Source organism: Loxodonta africana, chromosome 16 (genome assembly GCF_030014295.1).
Source record: "Loxodonta africana isolate mLoxAfr1 chromosome 16, mLoxAfr1.hap2, whole genome shotgun sequence".
In the NCBI taxonomy this organism is placed as follows: domain Eukaryota; kingdom Metazoa; phylum Chordata; class Mammalia; order Proboscidea; family Elephantidae; genus Loxodonta; species Loxodonta africana.
The window spans coordinates 12,646,748-12,666,810 of NC_087357.1; the positions used below are offsets into that span (position 1 = coordinate 12,646,748).

Below are 20,063 nucleotides of genomic sequence, written 5' to 3' on the forward strand. Positions count from 1 at the left end.
GGGACACTGGCTGTTATTTTTCTAGGCTACCATGGAGCTGGAGAGTGAGTAAGGAGACTAGAGCAAGTTGAAATGCCATAAAGCTTGCTGTTTTTACTGAGGTCAGTCGTTTTTGTTGAATAAATACTTCCTGGACTATTGCAATCCTTTAGTTAATTTCCAGAGCTCTGAGGAAGTTGATGCTGACAGTTTTTGCCATTTTTTTCATTGTTTTTATGGAGGAACAAATTTTCAGAAGTCCTTATTCTGCTGGCTTTGCGGAGGTCTTCCCTGCTGTTCTTGACCTCACCCAAGGTTTGGCCAGAGCACCAATAAATGACTCTTTGTAGCTAAAATAATTTTCTCATTTAATTGAACTGGTTTTGGTGAGTATGCCAAAAAACAAAATAAAAACAAAACAACCAAAACCATTGCTGTCAAGTCAATTCTGACTCATAGCAACCCTATAGGACAGGGTAGGACTTCCCCACAGGGTTTCCCAGGCTTTAAGTCTTTACAGAAGCAGACTGCCACATCTTTCTCTCACAGAGCAGCTGGTGGGTTGAAACTGTCAACCTTTTGGTTAGCAGCTCAGCATTTAGCCACTGTCCTATGCTGGGAATGAGTACCTTGAAATCAGAGAAACCTGACTAGAACAGGTATCATATCTTTTGTAATTCTTTTGTCTTAATCATAAATTGTGATAATCTTCTGATGTAAATGAACCTATTACCTGAATTCTGTTATTTCATTAGGTAGCTAAAACATAAAGTCTAACCTGTCTTCTATAATTTAGCTGTTATGGATTGATTTGTGTCCCCCCAAAATGTGTATCAACTTGGGTAGGCTATGATTCCCAGTATTGTGTAGTTGTCCACCATTTTGTGATCTGATGTGATTATCCTATGTGTTAGAAATCCTAACCTCTCTGATGTTAATGAGGCAGGATTAGAGGCAGTTATGTTAATGAGTCAGGACTCAATCTATAGAATTAGGTTATATCTTGAGTCAGCCTCATTTGAGATATAAAAGAGAGAATCAAGCAGAGAGGAGAGGGACTTCATATCACCAAAAAAGAAGAGCTAGGGTGCCTGTGCTGAGAAGCTCATAGGCTGGGGGAAGATTGATGACAGGACCTTCCCCAAGATCCAACAGAGAGAGAAAGCCTTCCCCTGGACTTCTAGCCACCTAGACTGTGAGAGAATAAATTTCTGTTTGTTAAAACCATCTACATGTGGTATTTCTGTTATAGCAGCACTAGATAACCAAGATAAGCTCTACAAGTATTTTTAGGTATTCGCTTCTCCACATTACTGTTCTTTTACTTATTTTTATTGAACTCTCAAACTTGATTTTTTTTTCTTTGTTGTGGTAGAATACACATCATAAAACTTTGCCATTTCACCCACTTTTAAGTGTACAATTCAGTTACATTAATCACACCATGCTTTGCAACCATCATCACTATCCATTTCCAAAAGTTCTCATCACTCTGAACAAACCCAAACCAAATGAAAACAAACAAACCAAACCCATTGCCATCGAGTTGATTCCAACTCCTAATGAACCTATAGGACAGAGTAAAACTGTCCCAAAGGGTTTCCAAGGAGCAGCCGGTGGATTTTGACTGCCAACCTTTTGGTTAGCACCCTGAGCTCTAAAACACTTCACCACCAGGGCTCCAAACAAACCCACTGCCCCTTAAACAGTAACTACCCATTATACCCTTCCCTTCCCCATGGTAACCATTGATAAACTTTCATCTGTGTGCATTTGCCTGTTCCAGATATATATATTTATGTTTTTACAACATTTTTAATATATATTTTTATAAACAGGGCATCAGGATTGGAGGAAGACTCATGAACAACTAGCGCAGATGACACAACCCTCCTTGCTGAAAACAGAGAGGACTTGAAGCACTTACTGATGAAGATCAAAGACTACAGACTTCAGTATGGATTATGCCTCAACATGAAGAAAATGAAAATCCTCACAATTGGACCAATAAACAACATCATGATAAAGAGAGAAAAGATTGAAGTTGTCAAGGATTTTGTTTTACTTGGATCCTCAATCAACACCCAAGGAAGGATCAGTCAAAAATCAAACCGTATTGCATTGGGCAAATCTTCTGCAAAAGGCCTCTTTAAAGTGTTGTAAAGCAAAGATGTTACTCTAAGGACTAAGGTGCACCTGATCCAAACCATGGTGTTTTCAGTCATCTCATATGCATGCAAAAGCTGGACAATGAATAAGGAAGACAGGAAAAGAATTGATGCCTTCGAGCTATGGTGTTGGGAAAGAATATTGAATATACCACGGACTGCCAAAAGAAGTCTTGGAAGAAGTACATCCAGAATGCTCCTTAGGAGGGTGGATGGCGAGACTTTGTCTCACATACTTTGGATATGTTATCAGGAGGGACCAGTTCCTGGAGAAAGACATCATGCTTGGTAGAGGGTCATCGAAAAAGAGGAAGGCCCTCAGTGAGATGGATTGACACAGTGGCTGCAACAATGGGCTCAAGCATAACAACACTTATGAGGATGGCATGGGACCAGGCAGTGTTTCATTCTGTTGTACACAGGGTTGCTATGAGTCGGAACTGACTTGATGGCACCTAACAACAGATATTTCATATAAGTGGAATTATATGGTATTTGTCCCTTGGAGTCTGACTTATTTCACTCAGCATAGTATCAAACTTGACTTTGATTCACAATCAAACTAAAAGTTTCTCTGAAGGTATCAAAATCTGAGAAGAAGAGAGCTAGAACTGAGTGATTTAAAATAGCATTTAGGCATCCATTTATATTTCCATGGGTGCTATAATATACCTAATGGAATTCAGAACTCCATGAAAGAGTGCTGACATCCAGAGAGGTGATGTCACACAGCCTGTGTCCTGCCTGGTATAAAAGTTGGAGCTGGATGGTGGCTGTCCTAGCTCTGCCAGAAGACTGTGCTCTTCAACCTTAGATCTTAATTATTCCTAAAAGGTTAGTTTAGAACTTTCTCAAATTAGAGGCTTGGGAAATTCCTGAGAAGATGTCCTATTCCCGAAGTTTTCTTTTCATTGTGATTTTTTTGTACTGTTGGCCTTCATCCAGCTCTGAAGAGTCGAGCTGTGGTAAGTGTGCCTGACAGGCTGTTCATTCTTCCCTCCTGACTCACTTTCCCCCGGTCTCAGAGTGTTAGATTAAACAAACTGCTTATTCCAAACAATTTGGATATCCAGGAAGAACTTAGGATAGAGGTGGGAAAATGGCAGAGGAGGGCCTCTGGTCTACCACAAAGACAGAGTGAGGGACAAGGGGCTTCTGGAAACCTGGACTTTGCAAGTGATTCCTCATGGCTAAGCATGAGGGAAGGATTTGGCTGGAAGCTTTAAGGAATCTCCTTAAGCCCTGAGGTGATATGACCTAGTTAACAAGAGAGAATTGAACTTTGGGAGTAAAAGCACCAGCTCAACCTCTAGCAGGCCCGTTTTTCCCTTGCTGTACATGACTATGTGAAAGAGATGAAGGTTCTTTCCACGTCCTCTCCTCCGATTTTTCTTCTCTCTGGATTTTGTATTTCAGTCCTTTCTTACCCACGAATAAATCCTTTGGGCCAGGTTAGGCCTCCCTTGGAAGAATCACTCCTGTTACACACTTAAGGATCATAGTTAGGGCTTCATTCTTCCTCCACTCAAAGAAGTACATTGAGGTTGCTAAGTGGATGTGTTGGGAGGGCAGCCCCATTCACTGCTTGCCTGCACTTCTCTGCCTAGCAAATTGTGAGACCTTTGACCTCAAGACAATCATTATAATCAGCATTGGGGGCTGTATCCTGGTTGCTGTGCTGGTGGTGATCATTCTGATCATCTGCGTTTACGCCAAATTGGCCAACTCGACCAAGCCAGTCACGTGAGTAACAGTGAATAATACCCCTCAAATGGGACACTTGGGTGCTCTCTGCTTGAGCAGCCCATTCCTTGCCCTGTGACCACACTCTGGGTGAAGTCAAGCACGGCAGTGGGTTTGAAAAAGCAAAGGCAGGTTAGTTAGAATCTTGGCTTTTTTTCTGATCTAGCTTGAGATTGTGACCTCATAAAGAGAATGTTCTCAGCCTGGTTACTCTGTGAATTAGCACTGCTTTGCTTATTTAAATGACTTTAAATACACTGAGTTTCCTGTTAAGGGTTTGAGGAGTCCCTGGGTAGCGTAAACAGTTAAGCGCTCGACTACTAGCCAAAAGGTTGGTAGGTCAAACTCACCCAGAGGAGCGTGGAGATCTGCTTCCCGAAAGGTCACAGCCTTGAAAACCCTACGGAGCCATTCTACTCCGCACACATGAGGTCACCTTGAGTCGGAATCGACTCAGCATCAACTCACAACAACAACATCACTAAGCATTTAATTCAGCACATGGGCTGAGCCCCCCTGTCCTGGGCACTGTAGACCGAAGAGTCTGAGGAGACAGAATGAGTGAGCCTCTGCCTTGTATTCCCTCAGATGACAGGCTGAATTGATCTCTTGCCTGAGCCAGGGAGTTCTCGGGGGCTCTCTCATTCATTGCTGGTTGCCTTGGGGACAGTGAGGTGTGCCTCTAGGCATATGGGAAAGCTAAGCTATATGAAGATCCTTGGGGAACACCTGACAAGGGGTGCAGGTCAGACAAGAGATAAAGTTTGGGGAGAGGAAGCTTCAGAGATGGGAGAGTGGTAGCTGGAAGCAGCCATGCTCACAGTGAGCCTGTGAATTAGAAGGCAGAACACAGAGTCTAGGCCATAGCAGATGGGGGTAACTTCCCTGGGCATGCTCATACCTCGCAGGCCTGCAGGGACCAGCTGGGTGGCCCAAGCTTGCAAGCCAGTGCTGCTTATTTGCTGGCATCTGGTTTTACGTTTGTAACAATGTTAGGAGATGAGGGATTAGATAGGAACTTGGGGCAGGGGCCTGGAGCTTCAATCTAGGGCTGGTGTCACATGTTCGATTGACTCCAGCCCTAAACTTCCCAGATACCCCTGACAATTGTAACAAGTGGATTTAGAAAAACAATTCTAATCTTATGCTCTATGTATGTCTTTTCTTAAGAGCTGCAAAGACCTGTGCTGCTGGGCCCTTGAAGAAGAATAATTCAGCTGTTGACAGCCAGGCCAAGTCTGTCACTGCTGCGTCTTCTGCCACCCTCCAGCTGTGTGAGGAGTGCAGCATGTATGCGGCGTATGACCCCCTCCCACCTTGCTTCTGTGACACAAATGAGGGGCTCTGACTTGGGTCCCGTGGGCATGCAGACCTTCATGAACAAGGTTTCTTCCTTAGTAGAATATTTTATTATTCAAGTTGAGTTCCATAGTGTTTACATTACATTATGTACTATATAACATTATTTTTATGTACTGCTGAATAAATGTGCAATACTGAAAATGATCCTTTTTGCCTCCAGGATTGTTGTTGTTAGTTACAAATTTCCTTTACTTAAATGTGTGTCTTACCCACCTTTGGATTCAGGTACTTAGCTTCAGTTACAAAAAAGAACTTTGAGAGGAGCAATTGCTTGGAAAGCTGTGTGATTTTGGTCTTGCTGGTGAGCAACTTAGGGCTTAGAGGCTTCTCACCATCCTTTCAGAGAAACTCTTCGTCTGAATTAAAAAGGACTTGATCTTCCCTCTGCAGCATCTCTTTGAAACCTCTAAGCAATCCCATGGGGGTGAGTGCTGTTCTCAATTCAAAGGCAAGGAAAGTGAGGCTTGGAGAAATTCAATTCCTTGATGAGATGAAGCCAGGGCCACTTCTCAGGTGTTCACAGGCACTTTGATTTCATATTGTCCCATTGAGCTCCTGAGCAGACAGAGCGCACCCAAGCCTCCTCCGCACCCCCCAGTAAAAGGCACAGCTCCCTGTCACATGGCACGCCCAGTCCCGGCTAGCCAAGAAGCCCCTATGCTGGTGGGAACCCAGAGGAGTTATGCCAGTTTCTTGGTGAGTTTCCAAGCTCCTTGTGAGCACAACTTTCCTGTGTCACACGTGCTATCCTTGCTGCTCCAGCAGTGGGCGTAGGGCCAAATGCCTGACCCAGGGGCCCATTAGGAACAGATCCCCCGAATCACAGTCTAGAATGTGCCCTCCCCCAGGAACCCCAAGTCCTGGAGCCCAGTGAGGGCTCTTGGGCTGCAGGATAGTCAGAACAACATGGAAGCATTGAGGGCTACCAAGAAGAGCTTCTACCCAGAAGATCCCGTCTTCACCTGTTTCTAACCTCCCCAGAGTTGCTGGATAGATTTGTAAAAATCAGTCATTCATCTGCTTGACAAGTTTCCACTGATCTTAGAGTAAAATCCAAATCCTTTATTGGGGCTAAGGAGCCCTGGTGGCACAGTGGTTAAAGCGTTCAGCTGATAACCAAAAGGTTGGCAGTTCGAATCTACCAGCTGCTTCATGGGAGAAAGATGTGTCAGTCTGCTTCTGTAAAGATTTGTCGTTAGGTGCTGTCAGTTCCAGCTCATAGCAACCCTATGTACAACAGAACACAACACTGCCTGGTCCTTTGCCATCCTCATGATTGTTGTTATGCTTGAGCCCATTGTTGCAGCCACTGTGTCAATCCATCTCACTGAGAGTCTTCCTCTTTTTCGATGACCCTCTACCAAGCATGATGTCTTTCTCCAGGTAATGATCTGTCCTGATAACATGTCCAAAGTATGTGAGATGAAGTCTTGCCATCCTCGCTTCTAAGGAGCATTCTGGCTGTACTTCTTCCAAGACAGATTGGTTTGTTCTGTAAAGATTACAGCCTTGGAAACCCTAGGGGGCAGTTCTACTCTGTCCTATAGGGGCACTATAAGTTGGAATCAACTCGACAACAGTGGGGTTTATCTGGGCTAAGGCTTAAAGGTGCCAGTGATGCCCCCCCATTTATGATCTGATCCAACAGTACAGCAAAGGCCCAACTCCAGGTCAATCCCATGAGTGAGTATGTGCTTATCATGGTCTATCATGTGGGAAACTCCTGGTAATGAGCTTTAGCCATGGTACTGCCTGCAAACCTTCTGGAAAGGAGTGGAGAGCACGAACACTAGCTCTGAGGGGATTGCTAATGTCAGCCAGCCACACAGCTGTTAGGTTCTCACAGAAACCTACCCCTCATGTGGCTGGAACTGACACATTTCCCTAGAGGTCAGCGGGAAGCTTATGAAACCAGATAATTATGAAACACAGAGAAGTATAAAAGCCTGCAAGCCCTTGAGGCTTTCCAGCCACTTATAAAGATGGAGGTTGTAAGAAGACTCATCCTTTTGGCCGTTTTGGTTACATCATATTTGGCAGAGTTGAGTTTGACCGAGTCTGAAGGTAAGAAAATTAAATCAGATTTTTCAATTAAAGCAGAATTACTTTCCTTCTAGAGGCCCCTGCTAGAAATTTAAAATATTTCTATATCCACTGATGGCCCCAATATGGAGAAAAATATTATTCTTATATGATCCCAGTAGGAGATGGGATTAGCACTAATTTTATTCAGGGCCATATGACAATAAATGTAAAAATACAAAAACCACATGGAATTTTACCAGGTGATTTCACTTCTAAGAATTTATCTTGAGGAAATAATCATACGAGCATACAGAGACATATGTACAAGTATGTGTATTAACATAATAACATAAATATCCAGCATTTGTTATGTAAGTTATGGTAAATCCATTCAAAGGAATACTCTGTGACAGTTTTTAAAAATTGATCTATAAGCAAGATGCCCTGATTTACACCAAACCAAACCAAACCAAACCAATCGCCGTCCAGTCGATTCTGACTCATAGCGACCCTATAGGACAGAGTAGAGCTGCCCCATAGGGTTTCCAAGAAGAGCTGGTGGATTTGAACTGCCTTCCTTTTGGTTAGCTGCTGAACTCTTAACCACTGCACCACCAGGGCTCCAGATCTATATTAGAAAAAAGAAAATGATTTGAAATTTGTACAATGTGATTGTGTTTATGTTGAAAATATACACATTCATGCATTTAAATACGTCTAGAAGCAAACATTCTGAGGAAAGGCAAAAGAAAAAGGGAAGGGTTGGAAGGTATTTACAGCAGATCCTTAACAATGATTGTTTCTGGATGGATGGGATAATTGGATGAATTTTTCCTTTGCTTTCTGATTTCTTACTAGCGAACATAGTACTAATAGAGAAGACTAATAAGACTATTGCTGAAAGGAGTAGAAAGAGAAATAAAAGCTTAATTCCTTTACAAGTGGAATTATTAAGCTTCAAAGAAGTTCCCTTTTTGTAAGTGTTGAAGTGGTTTTTTGTTCACATTCAATTGGAGCTTCTTTTTAAATAGATGTTTTATTAAGGTATATTTTACACAGCATACAACTCACCTAAAGTGTACAATTATATGGTTTTTAGTATAGTCACAGTGTTCTGCAACCATCCCCACTATCAGTTTGACTATTCATCATTCCCGAAAGAAATTCTGTACCTATTAACAGTTGTTCCGTATTTCACCCAGTACCTGCAGTCTTAGGCAACTAGTAATCTACTTTCTGTCTCTATAGATTTGCCTGTAGTATGTGGTCTTTTGTGACTGGCTTCTTCTACTTAGCATATTTTCAAGGTTCTTCTATGTTGTAACATATATCGGTATTTTGTTTCTTTTTATGGTCCAATTTTTTGGCTATCCCACATTATCCGTTCATCTGTTGATGGACATTTGGGTTGTTTCTACTCTTTGACTATTATGAATGCTATGTGCATTCATGTACAAGTTTTTCTGTGAACGATATTTTTTTATTTCTCTTCATTGTAGGCCTAGGAGTGGAGTTGCTGGGTCATATGGTCACTCTATGTTTAATCTTTTGAGGAACTGCCAAACTCTTTTCCACAGCAGTTGCACGTGGGAGGTAGAAGCCCAGTCACTGAGGGTGGAGGGGCACCTGCTTTCCTCAGTGCCAACCGTGCTCTCTACCAGGTAAATCGAACTGCACAGCCAGCCTGGGAGGCACCAGCATGAGTGAGGTCCACAATGCCATGATCCTGCAACTCAATCCCGATGAGAACTGCACCTGGACGATAGAAAGGCCAGAAAACAAGAGTGTTCGCATCATCTTTTCCTACGTCCAGTAAGTAGAACATTTGGACCTCTAACCAGGGTGGGTGAACTCTCTGGTGGCATCGGGGAGTCTCTGTGGAAAGAATTAGGCTGCTCCTGCAGGTAGTAGTAACAACTCCAACCATGGTGATAACAATGGCTGATGGCTACGCCCTGCCTGGCATAGGCTAACAGAGGTTCTGCGAGGTTGGTGCTAGCATCACAGGTACAGGGAGGTTGAGAACTTGTCTGGGGTCACACAGCTGGTAAGTGAAATAACCATGATTAGTACCCAGCTAATCTAGTTCCAGATTCTAGGCCTTAAACACTAAACTAGTGGTTCCAGACATTGCTGTGCACTAGAACCAGCAGGGGGAGCTTCCCAAAACCTGGATTCCCAGACTGCACCCCATAAAATTAGATAACAATCTTTGGGGTGGGAGCCAGGCATCAGTATTTTCCTTTAAATTTTAAGCATTGTATTCTGAAAGAATCGCAGATTCATTAAGTAGTTTTTAAAGTGCCCAGGTGATCCCAGGGTGAGCCAAGTTTGAGAACAAGCACGGAACTCCAACAAACTCTCTCAAGGCTTCACAGAACTGACTCAGTTAATCCTCACAACAACCCTCTGGGATAGATGCAACCTAATTCCCCATCAACAGACTCAAAAGCCCAGAAAAGCCACTTCACACTTTACGTGCTCAAGGCCACATACTAATATAAGTGGGAGAGGAACTGAGTCCAAGCAAGCTGGCTCCAGAGCCTGCCCCTTACTCTATTCTATACCAGGGGCCTCAGACTGGGGTGAGCGGTGACACAGCTGGGGCCCTTGTTAAACACAATTGCTGGACCCACTCCCAGAGTCCCTGAATCAATAGGTGTGGGTGGGACCTGAGAACCTGCACTAACAAGTTCCCAGGTGAAGCTGACGGTCTGGGAACCACACTTGGAGAACCACAGCTCTGTACCAATGAAGTTGGCAGAGGCCCTCAAGGAAACAGAGAGAAGGGAACTTTCAAATTTCCTAGAATGGCAGAGCTGCTAGAAACATGTACAGGACTCTTGCTGTGTAGGGAGAGAGGAAGAGAGAACAAAAGCATGGGATAAGTGAGGGAGGGGGAATTTAATACGGAGCATTTACTGGACACTGCCTGGGTGCCAGGCCTGCGGTAGGTGCTTCACGTTCAGAATGTTACAAACCTCACACAAGAGTATGAGGCAGGCCATGATATTTCCATTTTACAGACCAGAAAACTGAGGTCTGGAAGGGTTAAATCATTTGTCCAAAGTTACACAGCACATGAGTGATTAGGGCGGAAGGCCAATGCAGGCTTTTCATATACTCTTGTGTGTGTTCCTCTAAGCCTCCTTGAGGTATGTCCTTTGAGGGCATTTGAGAGACCCTGACATAATGGGCCGAAAACTAAACTCCTGTGCTGCCCTGTGCAATGCATGGCATGGGACCATCTTTAGGGAGGAGGAAGTGGGGATGTGAGGGAGGAAGGACAACTGGGGAGATGCCAAGGTTTGCTTTACCTTCAGAAAGGTGGCAAAGGAAGAAGAGATACTTCACCTTCCAGCAGCCTGGGATTTTAAATGCCACAGTGGGTCAATTGTCAACAATAAAGTTCTACACCAAAGAGCCACATGGGCAAGGGAACAGGAGAGACGGGAAGAGGGAGAAGGAATGCAGTCCAGGGTTCTAGCCCCATCTCCACCATTTACCTGTTACAAGACTTTGGCAAAGCAGTTCACCTTCCTGAGCCAGGAAGTGGTGGATGGTGTGTGGTTTGACGTTGTGGGTGGTGGTGGTGGTAGCAGATCATGTCTGAGAGGTTTAAATAAGAACAGATCTGTCCCTACTTTGTAAATTGCAATACCAATGTAAGCCATTGACTTCTTGCTGAGAAACCCCCTTTGCTAGTGTCTTCAGCCCCCGCTGTACTCTGTCTCATAGGCTGGATCCAGACGGAAGCTGTGAAAGTGAAAACATCAAAGTGTTTGATCGGACCTCTACCGCAGGGCCTCTGCTAGGGGAGGTCTGCAGTAAAAATGACTTCGTTCCCGTATTTGAATCATCATCCAACACACTCACGTTTCAAATAATCACTGACTCCACAGTCATTCAAAGATCTGTCTTTCTTTTCTACTACTTCTTCTCTTCTGGAACGTGTAAGTTCTCACTTAAACACAAACCTTCAGGAGCATCTCCTGCAAGCAAGCAAGCTTATACACTCATCACCCTGGGGTATTGGTATCTTGAGTCTGAGACTATTCCCTCAGAGACGTCTCTGTTTGTGAGAACAGAGGTTCTTTAAATTGAGTGGGTGTAAGAATCCCCTGGAGCTTGTTAAATCACAGATTCCTGAGTGCAAACTATGGAGATTCCGGTTCAGGTTTATAGCGCTGAAGCTGATGAACTTGCATTTCTAATAGCCTCCCAGCTGAGGCAGACGGAACTGATCAGAAAGCCCCATATCGAGGTGGGCTGTGTTACAGCCCAAAGCAGACACTCCCTGATTTCAGCCTGTTTGGTAATGACCCTGAGATCTTTTGAAATGCTGATTCAGGGACCACTCCTTCCTCTGGTCTGTCTCACTAGATCTGGGTTGGGGCTGTGGAACCTTCATTTCTAACAAGCCCCCCAGGTGATTCGGACAAATAAAATTGTCTAGGGAGCTCGTAGTGAGAATTGCTGACCTCACATCTGAAATCTGAGACTGTCAGGCAGACAGAGGCCACGGTTACCCCATTCTGCACCCACAGCACCTCAGTCCTATTGCCACCCAAGTGCATGAGCAAAGCTCCACTTTGGTTTTCTTTCCAAGGTGCAGATCTGATCACGTCACTCTCCTGGTTAGACTTCAGAGATGGCTCTCCACAGAGAGACCTTGGTGCTGTCAAATCTCTGGAGTGGAGCTTTCCAAGCCAGCCACAGGCCACCTCTTCAAGCCTCCTTTCCAGCCACGGCCTGACATGCATCTTGTGCTTTAGCCAGTCTGGGCTGGTTCTCATCTCCTTAAAAAGAGCCTTCATTATTGTTTCTCCAGGAGCTTCCTACTTCCAGGTGGAAAAAGGAGGGACCCAGGGAGGATTTCTGAAGGGAGCATCTGGCTGGGCTTTGAAAAATGGGTGTGACTTGGAAAGGGAGAGATGGGAGTCAGTGAGGAAGAACCTCCTGCTGGAGGCAAAAGCCTGAGAAGACAGAGAAGTAAGAAAGACAGGATGGAACAGTGGGTCAGGGTCCTGTGGTAGTGGCCTATGGGACTGGGAAGGGAGGCTGGAGCTGAATGAGGAGGCGCCTGGAATGGTAGTTCCACAGCTGGGATAGAGCTTATCTCACTCAGCCCCACCTTTTGGTGAGGCATCCAGCAGCCACATGCAGACTTACTCGCTGCACTGACAGAAACGACCAGATGAGAACCTCAACATATCCGCACCCCTGCCATTGGAAAGAGGGAGGTGGGATAATCCTCAAAGGGGAGACATGTTAAGCTTGATGTGCAAGACAGAAATTCAAAGAAGCCTTTATCTTGATTTACATTCTTGGTTCCCTCACCTCCCCTTCAGCTATTCCAGACTGCGGGGGCTACCTGGATGCCTTTGAAGGTTCCTTCACCAGCCCCAACTACCCAAAGCCACATCCTGAACTGGCCTATTGTGTGTGGCACATACACGTGTAGAAAGGTTACAAGATAAAATTAGAGTTCAAAGAGATTTTGTAAGTACTTCAGCCCCCCTCTACTGTTTGAGCAAATGTAGTTGGCCCAGCTGGAATGCCTGCTCACAAGGATGGGCACTTTTAAAGGCATCAGCGTATAAAGGACACACCAGTACTATCGCACTGAACTAAGTTAACTATTTCGGAAGACCTGAGGACATTTTAGGGACTGGCAAAGGCCCAAGTTTACCATCATTTACCTGAGATCATTGTAAAGGAACCCTGGTGACGTAGTGGTTAAGAGCTACAGTTGGAATTCACCAGCCACTCCTTGGAAATGCTATGGGGCAGTTCTACTCTGGTCTGTGGGGTCACAATGAGTAGGAATCGACTCAACAGCAACAGGTTTATTTTGGTTATCATTGTAAAGAAAAATCCTTAGTCACTTAAGCTTTGGGATGGTTGGGATTATAGAAAACAGAGTTTGACTGATTTGGAAGCTTTTTCACCGGAGACTGTGATTCCCTAGCCTAGAAACAGACGCATACTGCAGATTTGATTTTATTGCTGTTTACGATGGCTCCTCCACGGACTCTGGCCTGATCGCACAAGTCTGTGGCCTCACGAAGCCCACCTTTGAGTCCTCCTCAGACTCCTTGACTGTCGTGTTATCTACAGATTATGCCAACTCCTACCGGGGCTTTTCTGCCTCCTACACTTCAGTGTACGCAGAAGAGGTCAACACCAGTAAGTTACATTTTACAGTTGCTTTGAGCTCTCTGAAGAGTGTGTATATAAACTGCTCCTTAAGTCTTAACCAATCCCCATTTGCAAGCCTGTCACATCTGCTTTGAAATGTATTCATAATCTGAAGCATAATCAGTTCCGTGCATTGATTAATAGAAGAGATCATGATTTTATTAACCTGAAAAAACTTGTAGAAAATATGAACTCTTTTCCTTAATGCCACCTGCAAAGACATAATTGAAATATTAAGATTCACAGTGTCTAGTTGCAAATGAAGTCACAGTGAACATTGTAAAGAGTGGATCGACTGCTCTGCTGTTTAATGCTTTGTATTACAGTTTCTGGCAAACTAGGTTTTTAGTTTTTATATATTCTGTACAGATACCTTTTCAAGACCCCAAATTCCTAACTGCATAAACATGATTCCCCCCCCCACCCCTTTTTTTTGACAGCATCTTTAACTTGCTTCTCTGACAAGATGAGAGTTATCCTAAGTAAATCCTACCTGGAATCGTTTAACTATAATGAGAATAACTTACAGCTTATTGACCCAACTTGCAGACCCAAAGTATCAAATGTTGTGGAGTTTTCTATCCCTCTTGATGGATGTGGTACAATCAAAAAGGTAAACTGAAACACTGATAACTGGGTTTGATCAAATGCCAAATACGTATTGTGTTGATCAAGCTAAGGCTTGCTAGCTGCTTTAACCCCTAAATCTCAGTGACTTAACATATGTTAAACGTGTGGGTGCACACATGTGCACACACTCAGTCACACACAATGGCCAAATTATGGCAGTAATTTTCAGGGTCACTGGAGGGTGGCACAGTGGTTAAGAGCTACGGCTGCTAACCAAAAGGCCGGCAGTTCGAATCCACCAGGTGCTCCTTGGAAACCCTATGGGGGCAGTTCTACTCTGTACTACAGGGTTGCTATGAGTCAGAATCGACTCAATGACAGTGGGTTTTTTTTTTTTTCTTCCCCTGGAAGGTAATATGTTTTACGGCTTAGAACCTTTATAAGGCTGAGAATTTACATTCAGAATTGACTTTTTTTTTTTTTAATTGAAAAGTCTTTTTTTTTTTTTTACTTTGTTTTATTTTGATTTTTATCTTGGTGGACAATTCCCAGGTGCTTGTGCAGGGCAAATTGTGGGGAGGAAGTTGCCTCTCTGGCCTATTCCCTAAGCTTCAGGAAGAGGCCCTTGGTGACTCAGGGCAGCATCTGGAAGTAGCCCCGAGACATTTGATTAAATGACACATGCCATATATTATGTATTACAGAGAGCATCATCAACTGTGTAGTGCACCTAAGATGTCATCATATATTATATCCAGCTTTATAATATAGTTTATTTATAGCTACAATTTATTGAATATTAACCATGTGCCAGGCAGTCAAAATTGATTTTAACCTAACAGAAAAAAAAATTCTTTCCAATTCTACTTTCAAGTCTTTCTAATTCAACTAGAATCTCTCATCTTACTTCAACTCTTTCCAAGAATTTTTCTTAAACAAAACGAAATTAAGGCTTATAGTATTCTGACATGGAAGCTGTTACCTCACGATTTAAGAAAATCATCCCTACCTATAAATGTTATTCACATCTATGCTATAAAGTTCTACTGGGGTTAAAATTGGGTTTGGATTCCATCTTGTTCTGCAGGCAGAAGACCATTCAATTACTTACACGAATATAGTCACTCTTACTCCGTTGTCGACTTCTGCAGTGATAACCCATCAGAAACGTCTCCAGATAATTGTGAAGTGTGAGATGGAGAATAACTCGACCCTGGAGATCATGTACGTGACAGAAGACGACATAATACAAAATCAGAATGCACTGGGCAAATATAACACGAGCCTGGCTTTTTTTGAATCCAATTCATTTGAAAAACCTGTTGTTGAGTCACCGTACTATGTGTTTTTGAACCAAACTGTTTTTGTCCAAGCCAGCCTACACACCTCAGATCCAAATCTGGTGGTGTTCCTTGATACCTGCCTAGCCTCTCCCACTTCTGACCTCGCATCTCCCACCTATGACCTCATCAGGAGCGGGTATGTACTGATGTATGATACACCTTTCTCAGGACTACTGATTTTAAGAAACCAATATTTGTATGTGTGTGTATAACTTAAGGAGCCCTGTTGGCACAGTGGTTAAGTGCTCGGCTGCTATCTGCAAGGTTGGTGGTTCGAATCCACAGGCCCCTCTCCAGGAGAAAGATGTGGCAGTCTGCTCCTGTAAAGACGACAGCCTTGGAAACCCTACGGGGCAGTTCTACTTGCTATGAGTCAGAATCGACTCGATGGCACTGTGTTTTTGGTTTTGGGGGTATATAATTCATATATATAAAGTTTTCCTAGTACGACAACCATGGAACTTTATTAAGTTTATTTTATTCATTTTATAAAATAGTTGCCGTGTACAACAGATTAAAACAAATTCTATTGCTACAGCCCATATCCACTAGAATTTTAAGTGTATTTACAAACCACCTGCTAATAGAAACAAATTAATTTTTTTGTCAAGAAGGCTTTGTGTTTTGCTTTTTTCGCATTTTCAGCAGAAGCTCAGAAGATTAATTCATTCGTTCTGTCTTTAGAACATAAACACAATGTCATTAGTAAAACCTCTGTGCCATTCTTTAAAAAAAATTCTTTTTGAAAGGAAACTTTCTCTTTTTTTCCTAAAAACTGATGGATTTTAACTACATCAACCATGCTGATACATTAACAGCAAGTATATAAAGAAAGATGTTTGGATTTCAATACACAGGTATTGATTTTCCAATCAATTCACATGAACTTGGAATTTTAGAGCTAGAAGGGAGCTTTGCTATCACATGCAAGGATCATATCCACAGTTGTTGCTCACTGTCGTCTGAGCTAGGAAACCCTGGTGTGTAGTGGTTAAGTGCTAAGGCTGCTAACCAAAAGGTCGGCAGTTCGAATCTGCCAGGCACTCCTTGGAAACTCTACGGGGCAGTTCTACTCTGTCCTATAGGGTCACTATGAGTTGGAATCGACTCAACGGCAGTGGGTTTGGTTTGGTTATTGGCACTCTGAGCTAAAGGCATTGTCTTTCTAGAGAGGTTTTTGGATCCACAAATTAGACAGTTCAGAGGAAACTTGTATCTTCTCTTTTTAATGTTGAATAGACTGAACTTCCACGCATCTTCTAAGCCTGTTCATAAATCCTGTTTCAGATGTAGTGAAGATGAGACTTGTAAAGTATATCCCTTATCTGGACACTATGGAAGATTCCAGTTTAACGCCTTTAAATTCTTGAGAAGTCTGACCTCTGTTTATCTCCAGTGTAAAATTCTGATATGTGATAGTAATGACCCTCAGTCTCGCTGCAATCAAGGCTGTGTCTCTAGAAGAAAACGAGACATTTCTTCATACAAATGGAAGACTGATTCAATCATAGGTCCCATTCGTCTGAAAAGGGATCGAGGTGCAAGTGGAAATTCAGGTAACAGAAAAGATTTTTTTGTGATATAACAACATATTATAAGGAGCTCCATGTCATGGCTCATTAAATACTGCTCAAATATAGTTGTTCCTACACACGCACTTTAGATTTAGGGGTTTGTAATAAAGGTTTTGGAGTCCTTGCATGGTGCAAGTTGTTAATATGCTTAGCTGCTCACCGAAACATTGGGGGTTCCAGTCTACCCAGAAGCACCTTGGCAAAAGGCCTGAAAGAGAGGCCTCTGAAAAATCAGCCAGCGAAAATCCTGTGGAGCCCAGTTCTACTCTGACACATATGGGATTGTCAGGAGTCAGAATCGACTCAATGGCAACTCGTTTAACATAGATTTTACAGAAGCCCTAAGTAAGTTAACAGTTTAAAACCAAACCAAACCCATTGCTGTCGAGTCAATTCCAACTCATAGACACCCTGTAGGACAGAGTAGAACTGCCCCATAGGGTTCCCAAGGCTGTAATCTTTATGGAAGCAGACTGCCACGTCTTTCTCCCGCAGAGCAGCTAGTGAGTTCAAATTACTGACCTTTCGGTTAGCAGCCTAGTTCTTAACCACTTTAGTAGAGTTCATTTTTTCCAATCAGTTGATAATTCACAAATCATGTATATATTAAGAATATTATTAACTAATAATTCACCATTACCTATATGGTTTTTGATATCCTCTTTTCTAAAAGTTTTTTTTAGCTTCCTGACTTCTTATCATAGACACCACAGCAGATAACAGAATTGAAAGCAATGTATTTTTTTCCTTTAAAATAATTAATTTTATTTTTGTTGTTGTTGAGAATATACTCAGCAGAATATATATCAATTCAACAATTTCTACATGTACAATTCGAGGACATTGATTCTATCCTTTGAGTGGTGCAACCATTCTCACCCTCCTTTTCTGAGTTTTCTTCTGCCATTAACATAAGCTCACTGTTCCCTAAATTTCCTATCTAATCTTTTGAGTTCCTATTTTCAATTTGATCCCATCTAGATCTTCACAAAAAAGCAATGGACTCTTAACGAGTAAGTCATATAATGAACTAGCATCCAACGCACTCACATATTTTGGGAAAAAAGTTATTTTTAAAACAGAAAAAATATTGTAATAACAGGACAATCCTGCTTATTTTTTTTTAATAACTTTTATTAAGCTTCAAGTGAACGTTTACAGATCCAATCAGTCTGTCACATATAAGTTTACATACATCTCACTCCCTACTCCCACTTGCTCTCCCCCTCTTGAGTCAGCCCTTTCAGTCTCTCCTTTCTTGACAATTTTGCCGGCTTCCCTCTCTCTCTATCCTCCCATCCCCTCTCCAGACAAGAGTTGCCAACACAATCTCAAGTGTCCACCTGATATAATTAGCTCACTCTTCAACAGCGTCTCTCTCCCACCCGCTGACCAGTCCCTTTCATGTCTGATGAGTTGTCTTCGGGGATGGTTCCTGTCCTGTGTCAACAGAAGGTCTGGAGAGCATGGCCGCCGGGATTCCTCCAGTCTCAGTCAGACCATTAAGTTTGGTCTTTTTATGAGAATTTGGGGTCTGCATCCCACTGATCTCCTGCTCCCTCAGGGGTCCTCTGCTTTGCTCCCTGTCAGGGCAGTCATCGATTGTGGAATCCTGCTTATTTGAAAAGAATAGGAATCTGAGTTCTGCCAGGTTGCTCTTGAGTGAGAACTATGTGCTCGCTAGTTGATGAGTCGTTTTCTCCATGTGACTCAAGTATCTGGTATTGAATGTATTGAGCCTAACACTTTTTTTAGGATAAGGTCACAATTATATAAGAACAATCTATAAGAATTTATCTTTAAGTGAAAACGATGCTGTTATAAAAGAGTCTTATGACCCCTGTTTTAATTCCTTATTATTTGCATGGACTATGAAGGAAAAAAAAAAATTTTTTTTTTAAGGATTATGATTCTGGTTTGGAGCAAATTATTTACATGGGCAAAAAAAAGAACAAAAAGTTAAATTTAGTAACTCTTAGAAAAACAGACACTAAAAAGGCTCAAATGATGCAGCTGTAGATAGTTGTTGAAAATTTGTGAATGAAAGTCATTATACGTATTTCATACGTGATAGAAAAGTATCCTTTTCCTTTGTCAAGGGAATATAATAATTATCCCCCCATTGATCAAATATATTTTGACAACACTGGGGAGTGCTGACCATTGATATACCCTATGTCTCTGATTATTCGAATTTTAAAAGTTTTTCACCTTGGGTCAGGGAATCAAACTTAGTCACCCATTTAAGACAGAAATAAATTTAAGGACATTTTGTCCTTAAAATTAAATGTAAACATAAGCTAATTCCAATATTTGACAACAGTTCCTCTATGTCGTGCTGGCATTAATTCATACATTAATTCATGCATATGAGTCATAGGGCATGTAGACCAAAACCCCAAACCCATTGCTGACAAATCGATTCCAACTCATAGTGACCCTGTAGGACAGAATAGAACTGCCCCATAGGGTTTCCAAGGCTGTAATCTTTACGGGAGCAGACTGCCACATTTTTCTCCTGTGGAGTGGCTGGTGGGTTCTAACTGTCAACCTTTTGGTTAGCAGCCAAAAGCTTAACCACTGCGCCACCAGGGCTCCTGTAGGGTATGTAGCAATGTTACAAGTTTACTAACATTTTGTAATGCTAGTAAATACTTTCTTTTAAAAATGGTTTTCATCCTGTTTCCAATTACAGGATTTCAGTTACCTGCAGAAGAATCTCCGAATCAGCCTTTCAACAGTCTGCATTTGTTTTCATTCATGGCCCTTGTTCTGAATGTAGTGATTGTGGGTGCTGTCATAGTGAGGCATTATGTAAATCGAAGAACAGCCTACAAGTACCAGAAGCTGCAGAACTACTAACAGGATTCAGCCTTAACTGAGACCATTTCTCCTGAATGCCAAAGGAAATGCCACCTCATGGCTACATACGCTGTGAATAAATCAGGAAGGGCCTGATGAAGTGATGTAGGGGTCCTCTCGTCACCGAGCTCAGAGTGTGTTTCATAGAGTACGACACCTTTGCAGGATGACTGAAATGAACAAACATGTAAAATAGCTTCCATTTTAAAGAACTGAGTACTAAATGAATTAAGGAC

General features: G+C 42.6%; 1 protein-coding gene across 1 annotated transcript; it reads left to right on the forward strand.

Moving 5' to 3' along the window:
- The first annotated feature begins 7,234 nt into the window (after positions 1-7,234).
- On the forward strand, positions 7,235-19,827 carry CUZD1 (CUB and zona pellucida like domains 1). Its single transcript, XM_003419657.2, is given in 9 exon segments — positions 7,235-7,316; positions 8,939-9,089; positions 11,016-11,230; positions 12,629-12,779; positions 13,249-13,466; positions 13,919-14,091; positions 15,136-15,527; positions 16,679-16,947; positions 19,661-19,827. Coding segments are annotated over 9 exon segments (1,818 nt in total).
- Positions 19,828-20,063: the final 236 nt, after the last annotated feature.